Source organism: Salmo salar, chromosome 14 (assembly GCF_965601325.2).
Source record: "Salmo salar chromosome 14, fSalSal1, whole genome shotgun sequence".
NCBI classification, from domain to species: domain Eukaryota; kingdom Metazoa; phylum Chordata; class Actinopteri; order Salmoniformes; family Salmonidae; genus Salmo; species Salmo salar.
This window is the reverse complement of record NC_138304.1, coordinates 81,512,730-81,529,719: the sequence shown is the minus strand read 5'-3', so window position 1 is coordinate 81,529,719 and position 16,990 is coordinate 81,512,730. Positions and strand designations below refer to the sequence as shown.

Genomic DNA, 16,990 nt, shown 5'->3' with positions numbered 1-16,990 from the left:
TGGCAGATCTGAGAGGATTGGATAGGTGTAAGCAATATAGTGGAACCTCCATCTTGCCCTCTGAGAGCAACAATTCCACCTGGCCTAAGTCAATGGTGTGAGCAGTCTCAGTCCCATTTGTTTATAGTCAAAGGCATACACTCCCCTTTGTACTTATTTGGACAATGAAGCAATAAAAGTGACTCCAGTACATTATTTAAGCAATAAGGCACGAGGGGGTGTGGTATATGGACAATATACCACAGCTAAGGGCTGTTCTTATGCACTACGCAACACAGAGTGTCTGGATTCAATCCTTAGCCGTGGTATATTGGCCATATACCACAAACCCCCGACGTGCCTTATTGCTATTATAAACTGGTTACCAACGTAATTAGAGAAGTAAAAATAAATGTTTTGTCATACACATGGTATACGATCTGATATACCACGGCTGTCAGCCAATCAGCATTCAGGGCTCGAACCACCCAGTTTATAATGACCATTTAGTTCCTATTGGGAAAAACATAATCCGATAAACAACCAAAGCAAACTGCAAATGCATCCAACAAGTTTGTAGAGTCATAAGCTTGATGTAGTCATTGCGTGCTAGGAATATGGGACCAAATGCTACACTTTTGACTACTTTAATACGCTATAAGTGAATTTGTCCAAATACTTGTGAAAAAATAAGGTATTCAAATTGGGGGACTAGATACATTAAGGTATTTCATTTCTAAACAGTAAAACATATGTATGAAAATACCCTCAAATAAAAGGTGACATTCTGTACTATCACCTAATATGAAATATTTTATCTCAAATCCAAAATGCTGGAGTATAGGGCCACATTTGCAAGTTTTAGCTTCACTGTCTAAATAAATACATAGAGGAATGTATATTCATATCGACCCAGAATACCCAGCAGTGAGGCCACTCCTTCCCTTTTCAAACTATCATGCTGACCCAAATCAAACTTCTGTCTGTGCTATTTTCTTTCCACATTTTTCTTTTCAGCATGGTTCCAGCAACTATAGAGAACGTGTAACCACTAACCAGGCCAGCTCAATGCAGCTTGGTTTGGTTCGGTCCGGCTCAGCTCAGTAGTGTGAAAAGCTCCTCAGTTTTACTTGCTCCAGTCACACCCAAAAGGCATTATTCCCATCGAACCCAGTCCAGTCAGGAGTCCTGTCCACTACATGAGCCACTTGTCTTTCTCCTTGTTGAAGTGTTCGGCCCACTTCCTGGTGAGTTCCAGGTACAGATCTGACCGGTGGGGCTGGTAGTCGAGATACAGCCGCGACACCGTCTTCCTAGGCACCGCCTTCTCAATCTGTGTCCCCTCGTGCCACTCGTTGAATGACGTGATGGTCACGATCTCCGGCCGCACAGACAACGCCGCCTGCAGGCTAGTCTCGTAATAGCGACCGTTGACCCTGTTCCTCGTGTTGTGGTTGTTCCATGGCCTCACTGCGGTGTCGACGTATCCCGGCCCGGCGCTGGGCACAAACAGCAGGTTGTTACCATCACAGAAGGCCTTAACCGCCTTCCAGTTCTGGTGAGAGGAGCCGAAGGAGAAGCCGTTGGAGGCGAAGTACGTATACATGCCGTCGAAGCCACCGGCCAGGATTTCATGTTTGTGGCGTTCCTCTACGACCAGGGCGAGGAAGACACCGTCGTATGGCGTGCCGCGGAGGGTGTGGGCGCCGGCGGGGTGGAGCAGGTCGGCCCAGGCTTCAGGCGGGATCAGGTAGGAGTCATAGACGTAGAACAGAGGAAGGATCCGCCCCGTGGTCGACCTGAAGCGGTAGAAGGCGCGGTGGTTCCCGTACCTATGCGGTAAAGATTTAGTTTAGTTTAGTTCATGTTTACATATGCAGCTAGAATCTGAATTGCAGTATACATACAAATCACGCTTCTTTTTATAGGGAAGTGAACATGCAAGAAGATAAACATATCATGAGTATAGATAGCCAATCCTCCAATGTGTAGCACCCACCACAGTCAGAGATTATGTAATTTAAATATATATATATATATATATATATATATATATTTATATATATATATATTTAAATTACATAATCTCTGACTGTGGCGGGTGCTACACACACACACACACACACACATACTACAGTTCAAAAGTTTGGGGTCACTTAGAAATGTCCTTGTTTTTGAAAGAAAAGCACATTTTTTACCCATTAAAATAACATGAAATTGATCAGAAATACAGTGTAGACATTGTTAATGTTGTAAATGACTATTGTAGCTGATTTTCTATGAAATATCTACATAGGCATACAGAGGCCCATTATCAGCAACCATCACTCCTGTGTTCCAATGGCACATTGTGTTAGCTAATCCAAGTTTATAATTTGAAAGGCTAATTGATCATTAGAAAACCCTTTTGCAATTATGTTAGCAGAGCTGAAAACTGTTGGGCTGATTAAAGAAGCAATAAAAGTGGCCTTCTTTAGACTAGTTGAGTATCTGGAGCAACAGCATTTGTGGGTTCGATTTCACTTATAATTCACTGTTATACAATTTCAGTGGGTCAGACGTTTACATACACTAAGCTGACTGTGCCTTTAAAAAGCTTGGAAAATTCCAGAAAATGATGTCATGGCTTTAGAAGCTTCTGATAGGCTAATTGACAACATTTGAGTTAATTAGAGGTATACCTGTGGATGTATTTCAAGGCCCACCTTTAAACTCAGTGCCTCTTTGCTTGACATCATGGGAAAATCAAAAGAAATCGGCCCAAAAAATGGTAGTCCTCCACAAGTCTGGTACATCCTTGGGAGCAATTTCCAAATGCCTGAAGGTACCACCTTCATCTGTACAAACAATAGTACGCAAGTATAAACACCGTGGGACCACGCAGCCGTCATACCCCTCAGGAAGGAGACGTGTTCTGTCTCCTAGAGATGAATGTACTTTGGTGCGAAAAGTGCAAATCAATCCCAGAACAACAGCAAAGGACCTTGTGAAGATGCTGGAGGAAACACGTACAAAAGTATCTATATCCACAGTAAAACAAGTCCTATATCGACGTAACCTGAAAGGCCGCTCAGCAAGGAAGAAGCCACTGCTCCAAAATCGCCATAAAAAAACCAGACTACAGTTTGCAACTGCACATGGGGACAAAGATCGTACTTTTTGAGAAATGTCCTCTGGTCTGATGAAACAAAAATAGAACTGTTTGGCCATAATGACCATCGTTATGTTTGGAGGAAAAAGGGGGAGGCTTGCAAGCCGAAGAACACCATCCCAACTGTGAAGGACTGGCGTGGCAGCATCATGTTGTGGGGGTGCTTTACTGCAGGAGGGACTGGTGCACTTCACAAAATAGATGGCATCATGACGCAGGATTATGTGAAATTATGTGGATATATTGAAGCAACATCTCAAGACATCAGTCAGGAAGTTAAAGCTTGGTCACAAATGGGTCTTCCAATTGGACAATGACCCTGAGCATACTTCCAAAATTGTGGCAAAATGGCTTAAGGACAACAAAGTCAAGGTATTGGAGTGGCCATCACAAAGCCCTGACCTCAATCCCATAGACAATTTGTGGGCAGAACTAAAAAAGCGTGTGTGAGCAAGGAGGTCTACAAACCTGACTCAGTTACACCAGCTCTGTCAGGAGGAATGGGCCAATATTCACCCAACTTCTTGTGGGAAGCTTGTGGAAGGCTACTCAAAACGTTTGACCCAAGTTAAACAATTTAAAGGCAATGCTACCAAATACTAATTAAGTGTATGCAAACTTCTGACCCACTGGGAATGTGATGAAAGAAATAAAAGCTGAAATAAATAATTCTCTCTACTATTATTCTGACATTTCACATTCTTAAAATAAAGTGGTGATCCTCTGACCTAAGACAGGTTTTTTTTACTAGGATTGAATGTCAGGAATTGTGAAAAACTGAGTTTAAATGTATTTGGCTAAGGTGTATGTAAACTTCCGACTTCAACTGTAGATATTCCATAAAAAAATCAGCCGTTTCCAGCTACAATAGTCATTTACAACATTAACAATGTCTACACTGTATTTCTGATCAATTTGATGTTATTTTAATTGATAAAAAAAATTGCTTTTCTTTCAAAAACAAGGACATTTCTAAGTGACCCCAAACTTTTGAACAGTAGGATATATATACACTTGTTACAAAGCAGCAGGTTCCGTCAACAGAAGCGTTCTCAATTGGGTGAAGTGTCAGATGTCTACAGAAAATGCTATTATGTGGAATGGTGCTATTATTTTAAGAGCAAGTTTGGAGTGTGTGAACATTGTAGATGGAGAGATCAGATGATAGAAATGCATCCCCTCCCCCCTCCCTTCTCATTCTCTCTGTGGTTTCTTTTCAGGCAGATGGACAGCACAGTTGGTTGTGCAGAAGTTGGCAGAAACATCTCACCCTGGAAATAAGGTATACTAGGCTTGTCCTCAATCACGATCATCACAGTTCAGTTAGCTTGACAACGATGCACCAACCCTACCGCCCAACCACAGAGGGTGTCTCAATGTTGGGACAATGTTTAGGTGGATCACTATCATGCCTCATTAGATAAACAATCACATATTTGTTTTCTGCCCTCTACGTTTGTCCTCTACTATAGTCGTTGTTATGAATATGTTTGGCATGACAATGACCATTGGAGTTGGCAAGACGGCACAAAGAGATTTGGGACCTGCAGGCTACTTACTGCTGGTCTGTTCCATAGCCAAACTCTTTTCATACATTTTTCCACAGGTACAATTTTTTTAGTGGCACTATCAATTGTCTAAAGCCCTCAGATGAATACTCTAATAATAAAAGGGAAAGTAATCCAATCAGGACAAAGGCTACTTGCAGTTTCATTCTCTCTACCTCCTTCAGACCTGAAGAGGACTCTGATTTCTCCAGATCCCTAGACCTCCAATGTCACTGGACATTAATAAGGAAAGCAGAGCTCTGACCTTCTTAATCTGTATGACTTTGAGAGAGGAAAAAGAGAGGCAGAGAGAGTGAAAGAAAGAGAGGTAGGGAAAGCGAGAGACAGCGAGAGAGAAAGCAAGAGAGAAGTGGGGAGAGCGAGAGAGAGAAGTGGGGAGTGCAAGAGACAGATAGGGGGAAGTGAGAGTGGAGATAGAAAGAGTGAAGTGGAGAAAGGAAAGGAGATTAGATGAGAAGTGGAGTGGCTGGCTGGCTAGAGGATGCAGATGTACAGAACAGTCGAAGGCCAATTTACTTGTCAATGATCTAGAGAGCGAGAAAGAGAAAAGGAGGAGATTTGGATGTGGATGTATAGAACAGTGGAAGATCAACCTACTTGTCAATAATGTATTTGATGTTATCATGCATGCTGAGGTCGGTCCGACCCTTGTATGGCTGGATGTGGAACGCCACCTGTGTGAACAGAGTAGGGATACGGATCATTATAAACCCTTAATAAAGAGGACAATACTGTCTGCAATACACATTTTCAAGGTCTTTGAAGCATTATTATACCACTTCGATGTAAATACGGTTCTGTAAAGGAAGAAGTAATATTCAGTAGTATATCAGCACATTGCCATTTGATTGTGCTATTAAAAAGCAGTATGTCAATGCCTTCAGAATTCAATTGGTAAGGTGTGGTGAGCACCATCTGTGCGTTTGACTGTTCAAATCACTGGCATAGTAAAATAATCCTAAGGTACATGAAGAGAGGGAAATATTCAGGAACTCTTAGAGGACAATGGAAATGGATTTCAGAAACTCTTCATTATTGTTAAAACCAATGTGTTTTGCCATGTATCCTCCAACTAGCTTATCCATCCTTAAATAGTATAACCTTTTCCTGGGGCTCAGAGAATCAATATGTGGGTTCTCAAATTTCATGCATCAGTGTCCATCCAGAATGACAGTTATTTTGGGGACCAAGCGAACGGATGATATTGATCTTGTCAGACTAGTGTGTGTGTCAGTGTCACTGGGGTTGTGGAATGGAGACCAAGACGCAGCGTGGATAGTGCTCATTCTTAATTCTTTAATGAAAACAGCAAAACAAGAAAAACGACCAACAACAGTCCCGTCAGGTACTTACGACTAAAACAGAAAACAACTACCCACAACCCCCAAAGGAAAACAGGCTGCCTAAGTATGGCTTCCAATCAGAGACAACGAAAGACACCTGCCTCTGATTGGAAACCATACCCGGCAAAACATGGAAAAACAACACATAGAAATAGCAAACTAGAACACTCCCACATAGAAACAGAAAACCCCAAAACCCACACAAAACAACCCCCTGCCACGCCCTGACCATTTTACTATGGCAAATGACCGCTTTACCTGGTCAGGACGTGACAGTACCCCCCCCCCCCCCCCGAAGGTGCAGACCCCGACTGCACCAAACCAAAACCCCACAAAAAGAACCCTAAACATAAAGGGAGGGAAGGGAGGGTGGCCACCGTCAATGACGGCTCCTGTGCTACACCCAGACCTTCCGCCAATCCTCCAGCTATGGAGGTGGCTCCGGGCGTAGCCCCCGTTCTGCCCGCAGATCCCTCTGCTTCTAGAACCCTGACCTGTGGATCATTACCAGAGGTTCTGCGCTGCCGACCACCGCTGAAGGCTCTGGGTTGCAGATCACCGCTGAAGGCTCTGGGCTGCAGACCACCGCTGAAGGCTCCGGACTGAGAGGCGTCGCCGGAGGCTCCGGACTGGGAGGCGTCGCCGGGGGCTCTGGACTGGGAGGCGTCGCTGGAGGCTCCGGGCTGAGGAGCGTTGCCGGAGGCTCCGGGCTGAGGAGCGGAGGGCGCACTGGGGGACGAGTGCGCGGAGCCGGCACCGGACGTACTGGGCCATGGAGGCTTACTGGAGGTCTGGTGCTTGCGGCTAGCACAACCCATCCTGGCTCGATGCTGATGCCAGCCCGGCAAGGGCGGAGCGCCGGCACAGGACGAACTGGGCTGTGCTGGGGAATGCGGGGTACCGTGCGTGGAGCAGGCGTAGGATATCCTGGGCCGAGGAGCCGCACTGGAGGTCAGATACGTTGAGCCGAAGCACTTTTACCTGGCTGCCGGCTAACTGTCGCACGACAACGTTGAGGAGCCTGTATCGACCGCACCGGACTGTGAGTGCGTATGGGCGACATAGTGCGCATTACTCCATACTGCATTGCTCGCCCCTCTGTGCGCCTGCTCCGTCGTGCCCTTTCCGCCAGTCCCTCTCTCCGGAATCTAGCGTCGTACTCCGCTCTTGATTCCCCGACTGGTTCTGGTTTCCTCCATGGCTCTCTCCGAAATGCCCGGGAAGTTAGGTCAGGGCTCCCCCTGACCTAGCCAAACTCCCCTTATGTCCCCCCCAAAAAGTTTTTTGGGGCTGCCGCTTCACCTCCTCAATTGGAGGATACAACGCCTCGTAATACCGTCGTTCCCTCTTCGCTTCTTCCAGTTCCTCCTTCGGGCGCTGGTACTCCCCAGCCTGGCTCCAGGGTCCCTTTCCATCTAGGATTTCTTCCCACGTCCATGACTCCAGGTACCTCCTCTCACGCTGCTTGTTCCTTTTATGGTGGGTAGTTCTGTCACAGGGGTCGTGGAATGGAGACCAAGACACAGCGTGGATAGTGCTCATTCTTAATTCTTTAATGAAAACACTTCAACAGCAAAACAAGAAAAACGACCAACAACAGTTCCGTCAGGTACTTACGACTAAAACAGAAAACAACTACCCACAACCCCCAAAGGAAAACAGGCTGCCTAAGTATGGCTTCCAATCAGAGACAACGAAAGACACCTGCCTCTGATTGGAAACCATACCCGGCCAAACATGGAAAAACAACACATAGAAATAGCAAACTAGAACACTCCCACATAGAAACAGAAAACCCCAAAACCTACACAAAACAACCCCCTGCCATGCCCTGACCATTTTACTATGGCCGCTTTACCTGGTCAGGACGTGACAGTCAGAGGCCTCCGGGCTGGGATCAGCTAATCAGAGGGCTGGGATCAGACAATCAGAGATCGCTTAGCTGGTGGATCATCTTTAAATAAATTCTCCTTCTCTGACTCTGACTCTGAGGCCCCATAGGGATTGGTCCAGGTAACATCAGCAATCAAACAGAATGGGGGGGTGCGTGCGAGTGTGTCCGATGAGGAAGAGCGGACCACTGAAGCAGACACTCCTAGCTCCCAGCGATCATATCCATTATCCAAACTCAGGACTTCACCCTCTCTTTGATCTCAAGTGATCCTCCATCCTCATTTAAGAAAAGAAAATGGATTTTGGAGTTGTATTCCTTCCAGTGGCCCGGCAGTGAACTTTATCTGCAGGAGATAATAATCAGGATACTGCTCTCTACTTTAAGGCAATAATACTCTCTACTTTAAAGTTTTACCTAAGGCCTTTTTCTCTCTGTGACTCTGTCTTTGCTGCAACTGAGAGATAATACCTGCCAACCCTTCAATGAACCATACCAGGGCCTTACAGCATATGGCATACATATAAGGTCTATACATCAAACATCAAACCAGAATGAAATCCCTTGAGGTTTAAAAACTATTTTTTTAAGGGAGACCTGGATCTGATCCAGATTTCACACACCACACCTTGAAGGATCAACAGGGAATCTCTCAGCATTTAGATGGCTGTGATTGCTGTGACACAGATGACTGTGTATGATCCAAATTACATGAATAGGACTGTGGCAGCTGCCCCCTCTCACCCCAGGATTAGACTAGCCTGATCCCAGATCTCTTTGTGCTGTATAGCCAACACCTACTGTCATTGTCGAGACAGCACAAACAGATATGGGACCAGTCTTAAACTGCCTGACAACTAGGATGTTTACCTCAGCTGCTGTATAGCGAAAGGTCTACTTCACCTCACCGTCAACTGTTGATAGAACAGTCGAACCATGAATGACAGAGCGTGGCAGGCTAGATAGAAAGGAAAGAACACCCACTCCCTCTCTCTGGCTCCCTTTTTTTTTAAGAGGCTGCAAGGTCTTCATAAACAGTTTCCATGGCAACACGGTGTTTGACACAGCAGCGACCGAGCTGGGCTGTCAGTTTGTGTCGTGGCTGGTTTTGAGTGGCAAGGTGAGCTGATGTGCTGTTCAACGAGTCCCTTTCCTCAGCTGTATACACTGTGTGTGTGCAGGCGCGTGCGTGCGTGCGTGCGTGCGTGCGTGCGTGCGAGAGACCCTCTCGTGCCATGCACACAGGCCTCAGGCTGCATGGTCAGCCCCAGTTACGCCAATGCTGTTCGTGTGAGTGTGTCCTTGTGTGGGTGCGTGCATGAATGTACAGAACATCTCTAATGGCTTCAATAGACTGAAAGTCAAGCAGTATAAGAGTAGCTTGAACCGTGTCCCCTGAGTCACTCTTCCAAGTCAAATGGAAACTGTCATCCCTTGGTTTAAAAATCCTGAAAAAATGTTTTGTCTGCCTTCAGAGGACCTTGTGAAGCACCCAAAGACTTGTGAGGTTGTTGAAGAAATGTGTTTTCTCTGTCTACATCAATAATATACAAGATGGAGGAAGAAAGTGGGCTAGAACAGATGGTTTTATACATAGAAAATACATTCCAAAATCACACACTTCACCCTCTAAAAATGAAATGCATTGCGTCTGTCTTCGAGTGAACACAGTGAAGTTATGAATTACACTGTGGCTGCTCACTCAGCTTTGGCAACAGGAATATTTCTATGTATTTATTTAGGCTCAAAGACCATGACTGATACTCACTTAGACTACTACAACAAAGGTTGGAGTTAACATAGTCTCTTGTGACAGACTGTTAAACAATCTGAGTGAAAAACATAAACCTGGAAGCACCTACTAACCAATCATCACTGCCAGCCAGCCAACCAGCCAGGGTTGGGGTGAATTCCATTTCAATTCAGTCCAATCCGGAAGTCAACTGAAATTCCAATTGACTGAATTGGAATGGAATGGACCCCAATCCTGCAGCCAGACATTTATGAATTCAGTAAAGCACCATAAATTGTAAAAACATACCAGTTCTCTCACCAGTTACCTTGATGCTGTGTCTGTGGGCAGCGTCCATGACAGCAGGCACCAGGTCTTCACATGGCTCACCATGGTTGTCTGCAATGCCAGGCGGGTACCAGGACAGAACCAGTACACCTGAGGCGGAAACGGTTAGTGACATCTCTGGTATAAATATTGACATAAGGGTAGGCCTATAACAACCCTTCATATAATTGGTGCAGATGAATGGAGGAGTTTAAGTGAAGCTACTTTAATACTTCAATATTTAAGAGGTACAGTATCATGTTCAGGACACCTTTTGATGGTAATATTTAAGTTTGGAGGGGTTAGTGGTGCCAAAATCCCTTACCTGCTGCAGCCGCTTCAATCTGCGACATATGTGACTCCAGCACGGAGGGGTCTCTGGAACTGTATGGTCCTAGTTCCGGGAAGAAACTCGACGCTATGTCCTCTGGAGGAGTATGTCTTCCTTTGGCGTGGCTGGGGGCGATCTTAGGGTCCCAGTGCGGCACTAGAACATGGTCCCAGTGAATATATTTACCGTCCATCTGTGGGGTGCCATACCACAGGTAATAGAATATTTGTACGTCGTAGAATATACTGTAGTCACGGTCGGATTTTGTGAAGACGACTTTGGTGTCGCTGGCTAGATGGGACTGACCAGGGGAAACTACCATGTCGTTTGAGACTGGCCGTCGATGGTCGCCTCCTCTTTCCCTCACAAACTCTCCCATGCCCGGGGCCAGGTCTGAGAAGCCATCGCTGGGTTTCAGTGTTCTGAGGCCCATCATCGTCCCGAAGATGAAGAGAGTGAATAAGAAAAGTGCAATGAAAGCTTTCTTGCGCAGCCGTGTCATTGTGGTCGCTGTCCGAGGTGCTGAAAGTAGCCTATAGACCGCTATGTGCTTTCGTTGAAACTATATCATAAGTAGATCTATGTCCGTCTCTTTCATCAACATGTAGCCTATAGTCTTCAAGTATACACACTTAGCAAGAAAATAATGTGGGAAAAGCCACTCAATCTCTGCAGTGGTTTGTGCGTTTGGTTATAGATTTCAGAGTGCCAGCGTTCGTGGCTTGAGTTCGATTTTCGACTTGAACGCAACGAATCGAATACATGTCCCTTCAAACATCTAAGCTATAGCCTCTCAAACTATCATTTTTTCCTGATCATGTGTTTTTAAACGAATCTCTCCTTTCTCCCTGTATATCCATGAAGAGCATATATGTCTCTAACGGTTACAGTTTAGCTTCTCATAATGACTGTCATTACCATTTCAGGGCATCGTCGTGTTAGGGTTGTTATGCTTCCCGACCACCGAGAGCTCATCTGTGGATTCCAATGAAAGAGATGGAGACAAAAACAAGCATGTCGCTCTGTTCATATTTCAAAAGACAATCTCTGGAGCTTTTTTCAAACTCTGCCTCCTGCACACTCCCAACTGTTCTTCTCGACTGTTAATTCATCACATAGTTCGTAGCACAGTTACCTTTGTCTTCTGCAATTGCTCTCGCTCGCCTGCTAACGCTGCCCCTTGTTTATCCCGTCTCTTGTCTCCGTTGATTATGCATTTAAACCCGCTTTTTCGGGAACAAGCCGTTATAATCCATCACATCTCCAGAACGGTAGACTTGGTCGACGTTCGGTTTTAGGCAGACTGTTTATAAATTGATCGTTTTCTCACGAAACTCAGCCGGAGGAAGAGGGGGAGGGGTGTCTGAGCACCAGGCTGCGGGGGTGAGCAGAGTGGGTGGGATTAACCCTGGTTTTATTGTCTATGGATTAACCCCGCGCACTGTTCTGAGAGGAAAATACAGCGCGCGTGGAACAAATGGGTAGCTTATTATTGCTTTTGCCTTTGTTTGCTCTGAATATGGTTACTTTAACTCAGTATCTATGGGTAGAAGTAGGCTACGTTATATTCTCTTGCTATCCTCCTATTTGAAAATCCGTTCTCTCGCGGATCATTTGGCTGTTCACACTATAGGCTATGTTGGCTATATGTTACAATATGGACACATTGACGTCTATTATTTATTGAACAAAAGAGATTAAACTTGTATGATTTTGGCTATATGATATAGCCTATGGCTACAGGCTGTGGAACACAGTTTGTCAGTTTATGGTAGTGGAGAGTGAAAACAATGACAAAGATAAAATAACAGAGAGGGCTACGTGCTCTTGTGTGGCACCTTGAGCACTTTTGTGATTTATTTTGTTCCTTATCAATAAAGATAGAAGCTAACAAATCAGAATCGTGAATCTTTTAAATACTTCGTCTTGATCATTATTGCGTTTCACACAGGATATTTACAATTCCACGAAGCATCCGTGGGCTGAGGATGTCGAAAACATTAAAACATTTAAATATGTGGAAACTTTGAAGTTGATGGTTGAGATGAAAGATGATGCCACCCACCACATCATTTTGGACGAGCTAGAATGCCTGGCAGGATTAGCTACTGGGAGGCAGATACCCACTCACACGGTGGGATTAGGGCCGCAGCACCGGCAGCGGGCACTGGGAACCGGAGTGGAGTGGACACCCACGGCTAGGATCTTCTCCCCAGATCGCGCCCACTGGCACAGCTCGCAGCTCTCCATAATAATCAGTCAGGCTTTTCTGTTATGGAGGGAACCTGACTGTGCTTGTGTTGCTTTTTATAGCCTAAGGCTTCTTATTTTGTTTCATTATGTTATTCTGTTGATATTGTCTTCATTATGATTTGTATATGAGTTTGTCTTTAGGTTTCATGCCCCAAAATATAAACTCTCCATCTATTTCATTCAAACAATCCTCGATCCAGTTTAGGCCCACGAAAAATTGGAACAGAACCAGAGTGACATCTAGTGGGATGAGAGAGACATTGTTTAACAGTAAACTTGATGTGAGAAATATGACTGGTGAGCATCCGAGGCATACGGTATTAATGAAAGTGACAGACAGGTTCAGTGGTCTTTAGTGATGATGGAGAAAGATGTCATCTCTCACTGTGTGCATGCATATACATCCGTCACCACTAGGGGGACTCCTTGTATCGTTAAAACGAGTTTGAATTGTGAGAACAATTTAACATGGACACTTTTCGTTATCGAATAACGATATAGCTCGAGAAATCTTGAAGTAAATCATCAATCCCGTTTTGTAGCTCTGGAATTGACTTATTATGAAAAAATTCAACGTTGTGTCTTGACAAATGAATGCTTCTTCTGAATACTAGGCCTAGTCTTCGTGGACGCGCTAGATATAACTTTCAAAACATCATGAACGGTTTGTTTTTAGGGCGTTCGCTTTAACGGTAAGAGCTGTCCAGGGTGCTGAAATAGTCTAGCGGGAAGTAATGAAAAAGTCGCTGGTTCGAATACCCAAGCCGGAAAGGTGAAAAGTCTGTCGATATGCCCTTGAACAATGCACCTAACCCTATATATCAAAAGGGGCACCGTACTACTGACCTTGTAAAACAACACGTTTCACTGCACCTATCCGGTATATGAGACAATAAAACAGAGAACAAAAATGCTATTTGAACGTTTATCTTCAAACGTCAGCTAGAAATGTTATTTGCTCTGACACACACACACACACACACACACACACACACACACACACACACACACACACACACTCAAACACACGACTGTCAATGAACTGTTTTTAGGACCGTTGTTGCTCAACCCCTACTGGCAGATAATCAGCAAAACCAACAGTCAGTGTCACAGTAGTTTGATGTATTGGCTCCCTCAGCAGATGGCTTGGAGATGGACTGTCTTACCTTAAGATCTCTCAACAGCCCCAATAGTCTTATTCCATGTTACTGACTTCAACACTTTTAACCTATCAAACACTCTTAGCTACATTTTATTCATGGTTAAAAACGGCTATGTTAAAAACTGTTCAAAACTGAGAACTACTGAACCAAAATTGTATAGTGCCTGGTTTATGTATACATTTGGAGAACTTCCAAACATTGTAAAATGCTATATTTTTACATCATAAATGTATCAATTGACATCAATTTAGGTTGGAAGGTAAAACCAAATCATATATGTATGTGGCTGTAAATACTACATCGTTATCATACTCCATCAGCCAGTGTGCTTCAATATAATAGAGTACCTCTTTACACATTGCCCTATGTGCTTCCATTTGAAATGATGGTGCAGTAGTGTACAATGCACTGCTGAAATACTTGGGTTGTAAATTACAGTATATTCCACTCATTATCTGAGTTTCATTGATACACTCACTGTAAGCTGATGATTTTGTCAAGCAGAGAGAGAGAGGTGATACTGTAGCAGTTACAGTAACAAGACACAGAAAAGTTGATCTTGTGCAATGTTGCATGGGGCAGAACTGGCATAACAGGCTATCCCAATACCTGTTTACTGTATGCTTCTGCTTTACAGTACATGCCATAATACCCCTATATCTTATGATTTATTCTATGTATGTGCTGTTTACAGTAAGAATACTGAAACGGTAAGACTGACATTTTTCTCAACATGCTCCAAACTTTACATTGGATACAATTTGTCTTTTTTAAATGCTATAAAATGGTACGCACTGGTACATAGCTAAATACCTTCTATTCAGCATTTCAAAATGATCCGTTTTGAAAATTGTATCATGCATTTTTTTGCCATTAGATTACATGAGTTAAAATAACTAAACGGTGAGCCTATCATTATTTGATGCATTGGTGACTAAAGAAAATGTTCTCATGGTATTTCACAAAAAACGCTGATATTGCATGAATAACTCAGGGGTGGAAGAAGTGTTAACTCCAACGAATGCTCAGTCAAAGGTCCTGAACATAAGACAAGTGTTATCAGTTATGACCACGTGCATCTGAAAAATGGACCACAGTAATTGAAAAAAGTAGATGTAAAAGCCACAATCATTTCTAACAAAATGTTAGTCTCCCCTCCCACAAAAAAAACTATCTGACAGAGCATCATAGTATGATATATGGATCAGCTATAGATGGATCAGCTTATTGATCAGTGCTGTGTCCCCTGGGAGAGGAAGGTGAGAGGGGAGCTGACAGCTGAAACCATATGGAGCCACTGGGCTGTTTTCTCCTTCGTCCAACCACAAGGCCCCTAACGTGTGTTTCTCAAAGCAAAGCAGTTCTTGATATGAAAACATGGATCAGTACACCTCATGCCCCACACAACATACACACAATAAATGAATGAACCCTCGTCAAAAGATAAACACAATATACTCTTGCAGCCTGGTTGTAGATCATCTTACAGATATCTTGCCTGCTGTTAGAGGAATGATGGTCAACACATTAGACCCCCCAGCCCGTTCAGTCACTATTACATAACATCTGGTGGTGTGTTTGCTAGCATGCGTGTGTGCATGTGTGTGTGTGGCAGTTGGGTGGGGGTTGCAGTGTGTGTGACCAGTGAGCACGTGTCCAGGCATTGTAATTACTAAGCCCCAGTGTATGACACGGGTCACCTCAAGGCCAGCCCTCTTTGTTCTCTGACAGACAGATCCAAGGCCCTTCGTCTCCATGGTGACCCAGAGAAGCCTGCAGTGTAGCAGCAGGCCTGAGAGACAGAGGATTATTAGAGGAGAATATGAATGAAACCAGTCATTTAGCTTTAGTTAGCTAACCCCTCTCTCTCTTTCTCTATTTCTCTCTGTCCCTGGATCCCTCCATCTGCCACTCTCCCTCTTTCTTCTTCTCCCTCTCTCTATCACTCTTTCTCTCTCCCCATATCTCTCTCTCTCTTTCTTTCTCGCTCTCTCTCTCTACATATCTCTTTGGTGGGTCATTCTCTAGGATGATTCATGGTTTGGTAAGATGGAGGATCCTATGTCCATCCCAAAATGACTGCCACACGTGGTCTCGTTGGCCCAGATGTAAAGAAGATGGGTAAGGCAGGAGGGTGCAGGTGACAAGGTTCCCTTGTATCAAATGAAGTCTTGTAGCCTATTGAGTTAATGCTGTATAGTCAGTGCTGTAAGGAAAGCCGGATGACCCCTGCATTGTCAATGCCATGACAGTTCCCATTGAAAAGCTAGATGGCTGAGTTAGAGCGCAGATCCGGTAAAGGTGACTCACCGTCGCGGAACCATTGGGTTTCAGAGGCCATAAATAGCTGTGTCAATATGTGTCAAATCGGTGCAGGGACCGATAGGTTTTACATATAGCCTATAAGTGTAGCCTATAAAGATCGGCCCTCCTCTCACACAAGGCAACACAATCCCTCTGTTTACGTTCACATTCATTATCTGCATCCGTCAGCGATTCTGAGGGAAATCAGTCAATGAAACGATCTTTCACAGACCGTGCAGCCCCAAGCTAGGACACAATAGCAAACAAGTTATGGTAAATGATAAGAGCATCATTCACCGGAGGGTTGTGTGGAACGAATATCTCAAGAGATAGGCGTTTATTTATTTATTTGTTTACCGCGTGTGTTCGATAGTAGTCCTAAACATGTATGACAGTAGCAAAATATCTTAGCTCAAATTGTTTCAAACGAAATAACGAAGGTGAATGCATGTAGGCATATCCTGGATATTTTTGTAAGATCAGCTACTTTAAATTTTCATGTTTTTTTTCCTGCCCCTTGCTGAATGTATTTTTCTCATATCGACCTATATTCCGTTGGGTTTATAGACTTATTTTAATGTGATTTTTGTAGTGTGTTTATGTGTGAATGCAACAAACTTAAACAGAACACAGCTATAGGTTGATTTATGCTTCTGGATTTAGATGTCCTTCGTTTTAACTTCAAACATGATGGTGTGGAATGTGGAAGAGCAAGGATTAATTTGAATGGTTTCCGTGAAACCATGCACCTGAGTGACTGACTACCCGCATATTCAAATGCTCCAGGCGGTGTGGGGGTTGTGGCTCTCTCCTGTCCTGGAAAAGAGTGGGGGTCGCTCAAGGCCCCGCTGCTAACAGCTAGGTAGTCCTTGCCGCTGATTGGTCGCTCTGCGAATTTGGGCCCTATCACGGTGGAATGTCTAATTTATCAGCCAGAAGATCGCAATT

At 44.2% G+C, this 16,990-nt stretch overlaps 1 protein-coding gene across 1 annotated transcript; it reads right to left on the bottom strand.

Annotated features, from left to right (window-relative positions):
• Nucleotides 1-260: 260 nt before the first annotated feature.
• On the bottom strand, nt 261-11,647 carry LOC106570274 (glycoprotein endo-alpha-1,2-mannosidase-like protein). Its single transcript, XM_014142409.3, has 4 exons — nt 10,317-11,647; nt 9,993-10,102; nt 5,296-5,372; nt 261-1,811 (listed from the first exon to the last, which is right to left on the bottom strand). Exons 1-4 carry the CDS (start codon nt 10,822-10,824, stop codon nt 1,175-1,177), a joined length of 1,332 nt encoding a protein of 443 aa, XP_013997884.1. The 5' UTR covers nt 10,825-11,647; the 3' UTR covers nt 261-1,174.
• Between the last annotated feature and the right edge of the window lie 5,343 nt (nt 11,648-16,990).